Source organism: Poeciliopsis prolifica, unplaced genomic scaffold (genome assembly GCF_027474105.1).
Source record: "Poeciliopsis prolifica strain line A6 unplaced genomic scaffold, Auburn_PproV2 SCAFFOLD017, whole genome shotgun sequence".
Lineage (NCBI taxonomy): Eukaryota > Metazoa > Chordata > Actinopteri > Cyprinodontiformes > Poeciliidae > Poeciliopsis > Poeciliopsis prolifica.
The window spans coordinates 456,221-468,549 of NW_026562392.1; the positions used below are offsets into that span (position 1 = coordinate 456,221).

General features: G+C 37.2%; 1 protein-coding gene across 5 annotated transcripts in view; it reads left to right on the top strand.

Moving 5' to 3' along the window:
* Positions 1 to 12,329, top strand: part of tsnare1 (T-SNARE Domain Containing 1) — a 122,621-nt gene that overhangs the window by 63,824 nt on the left and 46,468 nt on the right. For all 5 annotated transcript variants that reach the window (XR_008606709.1, XM_055042057.1, XM_055042058.1 and 2 more), the window contains exons 5-8: positions 2,431 to 2,521; positions 2,627 to 2,701; positions 2,876 to 2,932; positions 6,499 to 6,654. Coding sequence is in view for 4 of the 5 variants with exons in the window: in XM_055042057.1 (XP_054898032.1) it covers positions 2,431 to 2,521; positions 2,627 to 2,701; positions 2,876 to 2,932; positions 6,499 to 6,654 (379 nt within the window). In the remaining variant the exon portion in view is untranslated. The remainder of the gene's footprint in view (positions 1 to 2,430; positions 2,522 to 2,626; positions 2,702 to 2,875; positions 2,933 to 6,498; positions 6,655 to 12,329) is intronic.

A 12,329-nucleotide genomic window follows, 5' to 3' on the forward strand; every position in this document is an offset into this window, starting at 1 on the left:
AATCTAGAATTAAGTACATTATATCATTAATATTGGAAATTTGTGATAGTATCTAAAGTACCATCAGCTCTGATGGTACTTTATATACTTTATTTTCATTTTCAGTCATTCTGTTGTAGATTTGATGCAGTGTTTGGGATTATATTCCCCAAATGTTCTTCATCCCAGGTTCAGCAATTAACAGTTTGACTTCGGTTACACCATAAAAAATTCTATTGATTACTTTTTGACAAAGGTCTAAAAAGATGTAATTTTCAAGTTGATACAGCTTTACATTGTTCTGATACTTACTGAAAGATTTATTTTTCATTTTCTGTCAAAAATACTGGGTTGAATAAAAAGTTGTTTAAACTGACAGACGCTTTCAAGTTAGTCAGTCAGTTTCATAAATCATCATAAATCATTATGATTTATGAGAATATGCTTACAACTAATGGAAACAAGACATGTAGGACTAGAATATTACATAAGGATACAATAATACTGAAATAACAAATATCTTTATTATTAGCTTACAGGTTATTTTCAAGAGGAAGTTTTAATCGAGTAATGAGCCTCATCAGAATGCATATCCTAACTTATTAAATATATTTTTAAATTATTTTTAACCAACAGACCCAAAGTTATGTTGACAAGCGTCTTCTGTGGTCTACCGGTCCTTCCTCTGCCATCAGTTTTAGGGGGATCACTTTCTGAGAATCCATGACTGAGACATCTCTGCACACCAGACCGACAGAGTGTCAAGTCAGGAAAATTGCAAGGAGGAGTGATGTGTGTATTGTAACCCCAGGACGACCTGACAGCATGGATATTTAATAACAGTCTTAACCTGACATTCTAGGACACATACTGCAGAGTTATGAAAATGGTTGTATGTTCTACCTCTTCCCTGAGCGGCACTTGTTACAGACAAAAAACAAACATGAAATGAGGGAGAGTATGGATGTTACAATATTGAGTTCGGTTAATCATCACTATACTATTAAAAACTGTCTTTTTAAACATTTTGTTTATATACCATTGATACTTGAAACATGAAAAGTGAGTTGAGAAACTTATTGACCATGAGGAAAGTAACTCAGTGTCAGAGAAAACACGTTTTCTCCGCCAATACTTTCTCCTACTGGCACAGCATGGTACTGCAGCACTATGGAATGGAAGTCTAACAACTGTAAATATGTTTTCAAACACTGAGGGAAAAAAGTGTGGAGGCTGAGACTGTATTCATACAATTTAAATGAAACAATATTTAACATAGTGCTGTTCCTGACATGAAACCAAGGAAAAGGAACCAAACTTAAAACAAGTTGAACCTTTTAGTAATATGCTGTGCAATCATGTACAACTTATGCATGATATGCTGTGAAAATAAGACAAACAACAACCCATGTAAACAACCCACAAAAACTCACTTGATTTTTATGTTTTGACAATGAAATGTTGGGTGTCTTTTAGTCTGGAACAAGTTTCTAAAACATCTGCTGCCATCAGAAGGTCAATGTTTGTGTGTGTTCATCTGAAACTGGTGAATATTTTACGGGTCATCGTTGACCTCAGACAGAGAGATCAGATAAACCTCTCTCTGAGATGTAGCCTTTTCTACAGGGGTGCCACACCCATTGTTAATGCCATGGGTAGTCCTGCATCAGCAAAACTATAGCTAGTCATAAACTAGAAATGCTTAAGCCAACATCTCTTCATGAACCACCAACAAAACAGACAATACAGTCAGAGAAAGTGGAACGATGTTCTGATTTCTTCTTTTTTCTAAGTATCGTAGCAATACATTACTACTCTCAGATTCTTGATTGATGCCTTACATCCAATCATGTTCTGACAATATTCTCATAGATAATAGTATTTCTAATATTACTTCTATAGTATGAACAAAAACAGCAACAATACTATTGATGCTAATAATGCTATAAAACATCATGACAACACAATATAATCAAGCTAGTCTCTTTTTTTGTGTGTAGAGCATTTCCTTATACAGAAGTCTGAAATGTTTTTAATCTTTGGACATGGTCAAACTGCTCTATAGTTTCAGACCACAAACTGAAACGCTAAAATTTATTTTGGTTCTGATCTTTGAATTTATATTCCCCCCTGATATTATGAAGTCATTTCACTGAAAACAACTTTTGAATATTTTCTGGTAACTGTTATTTTTTCTTTTACTTTAAATAAGATACACACTGTTTGAAAATTCACACAGTTAATAAGTTTTCATAATGCATTTTTATAAATAATGGGGTTTATGATCCAGCTACCAAATCTTATTGAAAATTGCCATTTTTGATACTTGATTTGTGTTTGCTGTTAATAAAGAGACCAGTGGATTATATGTATGGCTTCAATATTTATACTGAGAACATGTCATATCATGCCTTCCTATAAGCCAGTTCTTTGTCTCTGTCTCTGCCCCAGACATTCCACTCAGCAGCAGACCAACAAAGTCATCACCAGCACAAGTCATCTCATCAAACAGCTCTCTGATATAATCAGCGGGTCTTCACGGGTATTTTATCCTGCCACACCTCCCTCATGGGTTGTCAATTGAAGAATAAACAGCAGATTACACAATAGTTGTGCTAATTAAAGCTAATCTTGTTTTGTTGCACAGCAAGATCGTTTACGTCTGACCAGACTGAAGACTGAACTCTCAGATTCTGTGCAGCGCTATGGGGATCTTCAGAAGGTAGCTGGAATTCAAAGCCATGTTCCATTGGCTGTAAGGAGTTGAATCAACTGGCATTTCTGGCAGAAAACCATACATGCCTGTTCACATGGTGGCAGGAATAAAAACAAATCTTTTAATATAGAGGAGAAATCAGTTCTCTTTACCCTGTCTGTTCATTTGGTTGTCTTGCAGAAAATCGCAGAGCGATCAAGGGCATTGCTCCCTCCCGCACAGAAAGACAAGAATAAGGTGAGTTGCTGCAGTGGACGAAAATCCTCTTTTTTCACCACCATTCATGTGAGAGTGGCATGATGAGCTGAGCTGAGATGAGATGAGATGAGATGAAATGAGATGGCCTTTGTATCTACACAAGAGCTTCTTTGAAACCCTGTGTAGTGTGTTCCACTCCGATTTACTAGTGCCACACAGCTTGTTGGAACTTATACTATTTTATGGCTGGTAGGAATTATTTTATTATCATTGCGTGAACAGGTCAGAGCTGAGGGTTAATAACTCTAGTATTTGATGTTGAGCACAATTGTGAAAATACCTTGGTGAGCTGCTGCGGTTTTTGTCAGCTTTACTGTTTTTTGCTGAAACTCTCTTGTCATCACTTTTATTAATCTGTCTGAGCAGGCATGTTGGAATCTATTATTTACTTGCCCAAAGAAAATCACCTGGATCCATCCATCCATCCATCCATCCATCCATCCATCCATCCATCCATCCATCCATCCATCCATCCATCCATCCCATCCATCCATCCATCCATCCATCCATCCATCCATCCATCCATCCATCCATCCATCCATCCATCCATCCATCCATCCATCCATCCATCCATCCATCCATCCATCCATCCATCCATCCATCCATCCCAGAGGGACCAGTGCTACCCCCTATCAGTGCGGCTTTTACTTTCGCCTTACCCATTGCATTTGTACTACACATTTATGGCCAATCAGAAGAACACAGATTCATTAAGTATGCTAGACACACTGTGGAACATCAATATGTGTAGCACATGTATGATCAGATGTTTTTCTGATACAAAGAGGGACAGTAATGAATGTGCCAGCTGCCTGCTTCAGTAAGAGTGTGTGGCAGTAAATCTCCAGAGGTAAGGCACAGCTCCTCACTGCTGCACCTCACTGTTTTCCCATGTTTAACATGTATTGAGTAAATTCAGGATTTTGACTCTAAAATATTGAAACAATACAGTTTTTAAAACCTGATGTTTATACAAATTTATAGAACAGTCAAGTAGACAAATTGGTTTTGTTTGACATCAGATGAGGCACCGCCTTCCCCTGACTGCATTTCACTGGTAGAGAAAACACAAATTACTTGTTGAAGTTGAATTTTAAAATGGTTGTGGTTAAATCTATAGCAGTGATTGAATTAAAAACAGATAACCTACTGGAGCAGCTGCTGGACCAAAATAATTATTGGGACTTATTTGGAGAACTGCAACAGCCTGATGTTGGCTTGATGAGTTGGTCAGCAGTGCCCATCCAATTTCACATTCCTCACTGAATGAACACATTGCCACTATGACCTTATTTTCCCACCCGTTATATACATGGTAAAAGGACCACTCTATCTCCATGCAGAGGTTTTGTTCATGCTTTCAGTAATCTAAGAACATTTTTGTTGTTTTATGTCTATCTAAATGCTTTGCTCTGGAAGGTCTCACCAAGGTCCTGCAAAGTCCATTTATATTCTGTACAGTTTTTTTAATGTCTCAGTGAAACAGTAATCTCGAACAGAGGAGGGGGAGTAAAAGTTTGGTCAGCAGCTCTGTCTTCTAACAACAGTTACTCAATGACATGTACTTAAGTATTAACTGTACTCTTAACCGGAAAAGAGAACTGCAGCTTGATCTAGCAGAACCAGTTTAATGAAGAACATTTGTTTCCACATAGAACCCCTAAAATTCATCTTTTTTATGATACAAAAGTCACATAACTGATAATTTTATTCCTCTCTGAAAGACACATCAGCAAGGTCTGCAAAAATGCAACACAGAGACCTCTGGGGGTGGAAAGCTAAATGGTAAATTATATTTCTCTGACCACTTTCTTTGTTTCCTGGTAAGTTCACTAATCAGTGGGTGTGCTATGGAACAACTAGTTGATCCAAAAAGATCTTATGCATTGTGGAGCAAGTGAAAACATTTGCATTGGGAAAATATCAGATCATTAAAGGCGACATTTTGAATCTCATACATATGCATCCGGATCCATTTTCTCAACCAAAGGTATTGGCTGTTTCCCACGCACTTCTTTAAAATAACCATCATAATGGACTAGAAATCAATAAGAGGAAACTTGAAGTTGTTTGAGCATGTCAGCAGCTTGTGAACTTATGGAATAAAGTGTCAGCATGATTGTTTTGACAGTTTTTTTTCCCCTTGTCTGTTTGCTAAACTAATTCATTCCACAGTGGCGTGTATCTTTGAGGAGGAGTGAGCACACTGTTACAGAATTAACTGACTGGTGAGTCACACAGGCCAATAGACACAGCGCTGTGAGTCAGCCCAGGTTGGTCCCTGTGCTCTGACACATACATACTGGACCGTCTACCTCGAAGCTGTGCAATCAACCTCACAAAAGTGAGCAATGTTTTTAGCAACGCAAAAACGGAGACCATGACTTTTTCTTTTTTTTCTTTCCTTTGCGTGTTTCAGTGGGAGCATGTGGAATTAATGTGGCTCTACGTTCTCTTAGTCATTACAGCAAAATGCACTAAGCAAAAATTTTGTCATTATTTCTTGCTGATTTTTTTTTCAGTTGTTATAAAAAGACGCATAGCATTGAATTCCCAGGACATTACTGCAGCGTCTTTGTTTAGTTTTGTTAATCCTCACTTGTTTAAAAACCATTTCAGAAAGTATGTGGTAACAACTACAATCATGTCTAAAGGTTTCAGTAGCACTGAACATTTCTCATTTCAATGTTTCACATTAAAAAAAAAGTCTTTCTGTAATGTTAAGTTGTTTCATTAGCACAGCTGCAGCCCACTGTCAATCTTGAGCTTGATCAGTGCTGTTTGTTATGGAGAGCACACGTGTAATGAAGACTGCTAAGACATTCCTCCTGGGTCTGATTGGTTGTTTTTGACAGGGAGTTACATATTGTCCTCCAAATGATTGGAGGACCCAACTGACATTTTCATTTAAGGTGTTTATAAAATGAAAACAAAACAAAAAAAGCAACATATATCACATATTCTCAAATGTTATAATCAAAAGGATCATAATTATCACCATAAAATATTGGAATAATGACTAAAATTAATAATATTCCAGTTACAGTTCATGAAAGTCAACTCTAAACATGTGGGTATTTAGCCTTGATTTAAAGTAGTTTATTGTTTCGGCTGCTTTCCAGTTTTCTGGACGTTTGCTCCAGATTTGTGGTGCATAGAAGCTGCATATTGCTTCTCCATGCTTGGTTCTGGTTGTGATGCAGAGCAGTCCATAACCAGAAAGCATGAGTGGTCTGGAAGGTTGATCCAACAACAGCAGTTCTTTAATGTATTTTGGTGTTAAGTCATTTAGTGTTTTTAAGTATTTTAATTCTCTGAGCTCTAGGGAGCCAGTGGAAGAACCTAAGAAGTGGGGTGATGTGCTCTATCTTGCTGGTTTTAGTAAGAACCCTGACAGTGAAGACACTGTTGCAATATTTATTTCAACTCAAGATAAATCCCAGGGTCTTCATGTCACCTTTGCATTTTTTCTACAGGTATTAGTTCAAGTATATGACAACTTTATAGATGACTCTAATTTTTGTGTAATCCTCATGTGTCCTCAGAGTCCCCAGACTCCATCCAGTGACCTGAATCAAGAGGACCCACTGTTTGGAGAAGCAGCAGGTGCTGAGGAAGGAGTCCAAGCTTTCCTGTCTGAGATCAGTGAGGAGGATGTGGAGGTGCTCCGTCAAAGAGAGGAGGCTCTGCTTCAGATAGAAGTAAGGGATCACCATAATAAATTTGGAGGTTTGAAATAAAGTCCAATTGAGTGAGCTCCCAACCCAGTGACTGCAGAGTTAAGAACTGCTGAAGAAGTGATGAAGGACTATGTCTCTAAAGTGGTATAAACAAACACTATTGTGTTGCTGATTGTATATAATTATGGTACGTCAGAGCAGAGAGCTACAATCAACTTTAAAAGTTAAAGTTATTAATATTTAACTCTGCCAATATACCTTAAAAATACTTCATTAATCTCATATTTTAATTTGACAAGAAAAAAATAACTTTAACAATTTCTGTAAATTGTTTACTACAAACTCTGGGTAAGAAACTTCAGCCTCTACATCTCTAGTTTGGTCTGAATTATATCTAATAAGTTCACCAGAGAGCTCACAGTAGTCCTTCATGGAGAACGCTACGACAGACTTCAAGATCAATGTTAGCCCCGCCCACTAGCTTACACCAGCTAGCGCTCAGTCTTGAACTTGAACAACAATCAGACGTCAGGGTCTGCCCCAAGCCCACCACTCTGTTTTATGGGTGCCGTTGACAGTTTGAATTATTTCATGATGTGGTTCAACATACGAACATGAAATAAATTAATTTGTTAAATATTTAGACGTTTTAAAATGATCTCCACACGTTTAAATCACATATAATTAATTCTATATTTGATTGATTATGTTTGTATTTATTTCCAGTTAAAATAAATTAATGACACATTAATATCCTTATTTCATATTTATTGATTGTAATATGGGACTCTTCACTTTCCACAGAATTGGGTGAAAAAAAAGGAGAGAAAGAAAAACAACATTGTTTTATGTTTTTTCAAATACTGGCAGCCTGGAGGCGAACAGAGGTGCAGTTAGAAAGTTTAAATTCAGTCAGGCAACGTTTTCTTCTGCTACCTTCAAAAGCGTATTAACATTTTGTCACAGTTCTCCCAAGTTGCTTCTGGATATTGAAAGCTTCCCAATTATCAAGGCTGGTTGTGCCTATACATGAAAAATGTGTTTGGAATTAAAATGTTTTTCAACTTACCTTTTGGAGCAAGCATGAAATACCACAGAAATACCAAGAGCTACAACACTACTGAGATGTTCCTATTCATGGATGGATCTTTAAACCATCAGTCTCACACCTAATATCTTTTGATTGATGAACACTTTGTCAACCTAAAAATGAATAAAAACTTGAAACTTGATAACTTGCTTTTGACAAATTTGTGACTCAACTAATAAAATGCATTTTTAGTTTAAATAAAGAGCCAGGTATATATGTAAGAGCATCCACAATCACCACTACAATTTACCTTCATGATGTGCTTATGTTCAATACTTCCCTGTATTTTGCCTATAGTTTTGCTTCGCATCTTTCAGGAGATAAATGTCAGACTCATCAGCAGCAAAATTCTACATTTGCCCTTACCTGTGTAAGCAGCACAGAAAACACCTATGTGGTGACTAAGATTAAGAGCACAGAAGGTCATGGCTGCCTTTATGCCAGAAAAGTTTTTACTAATTTTCTTTGAGTGTAGGACAATTAAAATCTGGTTTTAAAATAACACACAGTGAAATTAGTGACAAATTCACTCTCATAAAAATTTCAAAACTTTCATGGCAAAAACTGACTTCAGCTGCATTTGTTATCCACAAGAACATCTAACTGTATGAAAGCAGTTAGAAACCTGACATAGGCAGCCAGATTCCTCTTTTAAAATGACAGGCCTTTACATGGCAGGCCCATTCCAGACCACGGCCTGCCATCCAGCTCTCTCAAGGCTAATGATGATGTTTTAGGAGCACTTTACGCATAATGAAGACGTATCTTAGTGCCCAGTTGAGCTGCCTGAGCTTCATCAGCGTTCCAAATCAGCTAATCCTACCACAAAGAGTCGGGTTCTGAATAAGAATGAAAAAAGGAAGAGCATCAATCTTTTTTTGCCATGCAGTGACATGTAGTGAAAGAACAGCAGTACAAAATGACAGTCTCATTTTAGCACTGTGGCAGAGATGGGGCAGGCAGATGATTGGTGTTCAGGCAGGGTCGCCTGGCTTGCTCTTTTGTCATAGCTGTATGGACAAATGTCACCAGTAGTGCTCAGGCACGTGCTAAGGAGCTTTATGTTTCCCCTTTGGGGAGTGCTACAATCTGACAATGCTCTTTTTCATCTCCATACCTCCTTTCTTTCCGTCCAAACACTCTCCCACTCACATCTCTTCCCACCAGTGAATCAGCAGTGAGTCCCAACACACCTCACTTTTCTTTTAACTTTCCTCCCAAAGGACCAAGAGAACCTGGTATCTGTCATCATTTTCAGTTTCTCTCCTTTGCTCATAAAAAGTTTGGATCTGAGGTTAATTTTCCCCCTTCAGAGAAAAGAGAGCTGAAAAGCCTTACAAAACTGCGACTCTAACTGAAAGTCATGTTGCTTTAACTTGATGTGAGTACGTCTGTGCCATCTGCAGTTTAGAAAACTTTCACTTTCAACTAGTTTTGGTTATTGTAGATCTCTTATCAGCTTTTAGGGTTGAGTCATCACATATGTTTTGACATAGTGAGGCTGATATATCTCTATCCAGCTGATGCTGCACTTCAGAGTCCCATTTTTACTGTCACCTTCCATCTGCACTTTATGTGCTTTGGCACAGGATACAACTTTTATCAAAAATTAATTTGGAAAAAAAAGGCATGGGAAAGGAGAGTGTTCAAGGGGAATCTCAATACTACACATGGCTCAAAGGTAAAAAAAAAAGGATCGAATAGTAAATTGTGCCCTTCCTACCATTGCACCTTGAAGATTATGAGTCCACTGGAATTACCCTTCAGCTCCAGAGCTATAGCTGAAATCTACACAAGATTAATTCTAAAAAGCATAGAGTGTTTTATTCATATTCAGCAGAATTTTTAAATATTAAGTTTATAATGAAACATGTTTATTATTAGATTGTATTGTTTTACTTCTCATCACAACCTGATCAACTAATTTAATGGTATCATTTTGTGTACAGCTGGCTGCCCCATCAGAATTAATGAGAATATCAGCGTTGCATGACATCAAAACACTAGTACTCCACTGAAACCTTATTATGTTCTAATTCAGATTTCATGTTCCACTAATAAGTGACAGGAAATGTTCTCCTTGCAATTATTACTGTAAAATTAAGACGTGGAAGAAATAAATTATACTCCCAACTGACACATGAATATATCTCTCATAGGGTAGATATACTGTTTCAAAAAAACAAAGTATTTGATATGAGTGTATGTTTTCAGGAATACAAACTATCAGATATGTTGATAAGACACTTATGAGAAGAGCACATAAGAAAATTAAAACCTTTCTGGAAGAACATATTTGCTCATTTGAAAATCAAACAAACTCATAAGAGATAAATGCCCCATTCCAAATGTTAAAGGTGTTTTTATTGCATTTTTCCCTTAGAAACAGATGAATATATTTTTGGCTTCTCAACTGATGGCCATTGCAATAAAGACAAAAGAAATGTTAGGCATAAATAAACACTTTCACCTTTGTTGTTTTTAAATTCAGATAAGGAAGCTGGTCGATCCTTTTTTTAACTGCTGTCTCTGTCATAAACTCTAGTCCTATGTCCCTAATGTCCTTCCGGTCCTGCTGTTGGAAACACTTTCTTCATGGATGTTTAGAGTGTGGATGTCTGCCAGGAAAGGAAACATGAATATACATTTTTAAACCATTTATTCACAGAGGGCAAAAATATGTCAGTTATACAGTTGGTAAGGAGAAAATGTAATCATCTCTGTCTTTTTTTTTTCTGATTTTACCCTTCAAAAAGTGAATCTGTGAATCTTTTTCTGCTGCAGCAGTGATACAGTTCCTTCTTTCCCAACGCCTTTGGGTTTGGGTGGGAGATGTAGAGAGAATTGTATATCTGCATTAAACACACTTTTCAAATTAAGTGAGAACCGTGTGAGGGAGTGTTAGGGGTTAGGAGGAATCACAGTGAGCAGCAGATGAAAATCTATGTCCTTTGTCTTGGTTTGCCAACTTGATTACCCATATCATCCATCCAGACTGCATTGTAAGATTAACAAGTTGATCGGTTCCTCTCTCTCTCTCTCTCTCTCTCTCTCTCTCTCTCTCTCTCTCACACACTCTCTCTGTGTGTTACATATATATATATATATATATATATATATATATATATATATATATATATATATATATATATATATATACACTCTCTCTGTGTGTTTTATATATATATATATATATATATATATATATATATAACACAGAGAGAGTGTGTATATATATATATATATATATTATATATATATATATACACACTCTCTGTGTTATATATATATATATATATATATATATATATATATATATATATATATATATATAGAGAGAGAGAGAGAGAGAGAGAGAGAGAGAGAGAGAGAGAGAGAGAGAGAGAGAGAGAGAGAGAGAGAGATTTGGAGTTTTTGGAGATGGGTACATTTCCAGGTGTGCTTTATATTTAATTTGTCAAATGAACTCTGGGAGTGTGTTTTGGGTTATCTGTGCATACTATCGGAATCCAAAGCTCCATATGTCTAAATTGATGGTTCATAGTAGCAGTATTCTTCCATGTAGCATGCTGTACAGGTTATATAATAAGGGGATGGCACGAAAGTAAACACATCTAAAAATCTGGGCATTTCTCAAGCCCACATGGCTGTTCCATATGTGCTGTGGGTGGAGGTGATAGAGGAGCAAATCTCAGCACTATAATGTGCTGTTGTTAAGGAGAAAGCAAGCGTTTGTCATGCATATTCTCTCATCTGTTTGTATTGCACAATGCCAGTCACCTTGAGGGGAAGGATAAAAGCAATTTGTTTTTTGCTACATCAATTTGTGGAGCTGGGCGATTCTGATTTCAACTCCAACAAAGGTCTCATTTGTCCTAATCTATCTATCTATCTATCTATCTATCTATCTATCTATCTATCTATCTATCTATCTATCTATCTATCTATCTATCTATCTATCTATCTATCTATCTATCTATCTATCTATCTATCTATCTATCTATCTATCTATCTATCTATCTATCTATCTATCTATCTATCTATCTATCTGTCTGTCTGTCTGTCTGTCTGTCTGTCTGTCTGTCTGTCTGTCTGTCTGTCCGTCCGTCCGTCCGTCCGTCCGTCCGTCCGTCCGTCCGTCCGTCCGTCCGTCCGTCCGTCCGTCCGTCCGTCCGTCCGTCCGTCCGTCCGTCCGTCCGTCCGTCCGACCGACCGACCGACCGACCGACCGACCGACCGACAGACCAGGAAAGGCAAGTTTCGCCCCTCTGAAGCGACTGGTTCATCAAAGAGCAATCCTCATATTAATCAAGCAACTAATTTTAAAAAACACAAAATGTGTAATGCAGATAGCTGGTATGCAAGAAGTACATAACTCTGGCATCCTCACTGTTTGTGGTAAAAATGACACGCTGAGATAAATTCCTTGGATAGGATTCGAGCTGCATGCAGGATATGTAAAATATAAAGGAAATCACTGAAATGACAAAAAATAACATTATCTATGATACACATTTCAATGCTGAAGTGACAATAAAACAACACCATAAGCATTGGCACATCAAGTGACCAATGCTAACTCCTAAATATGAGGGGCAGTTTAGAA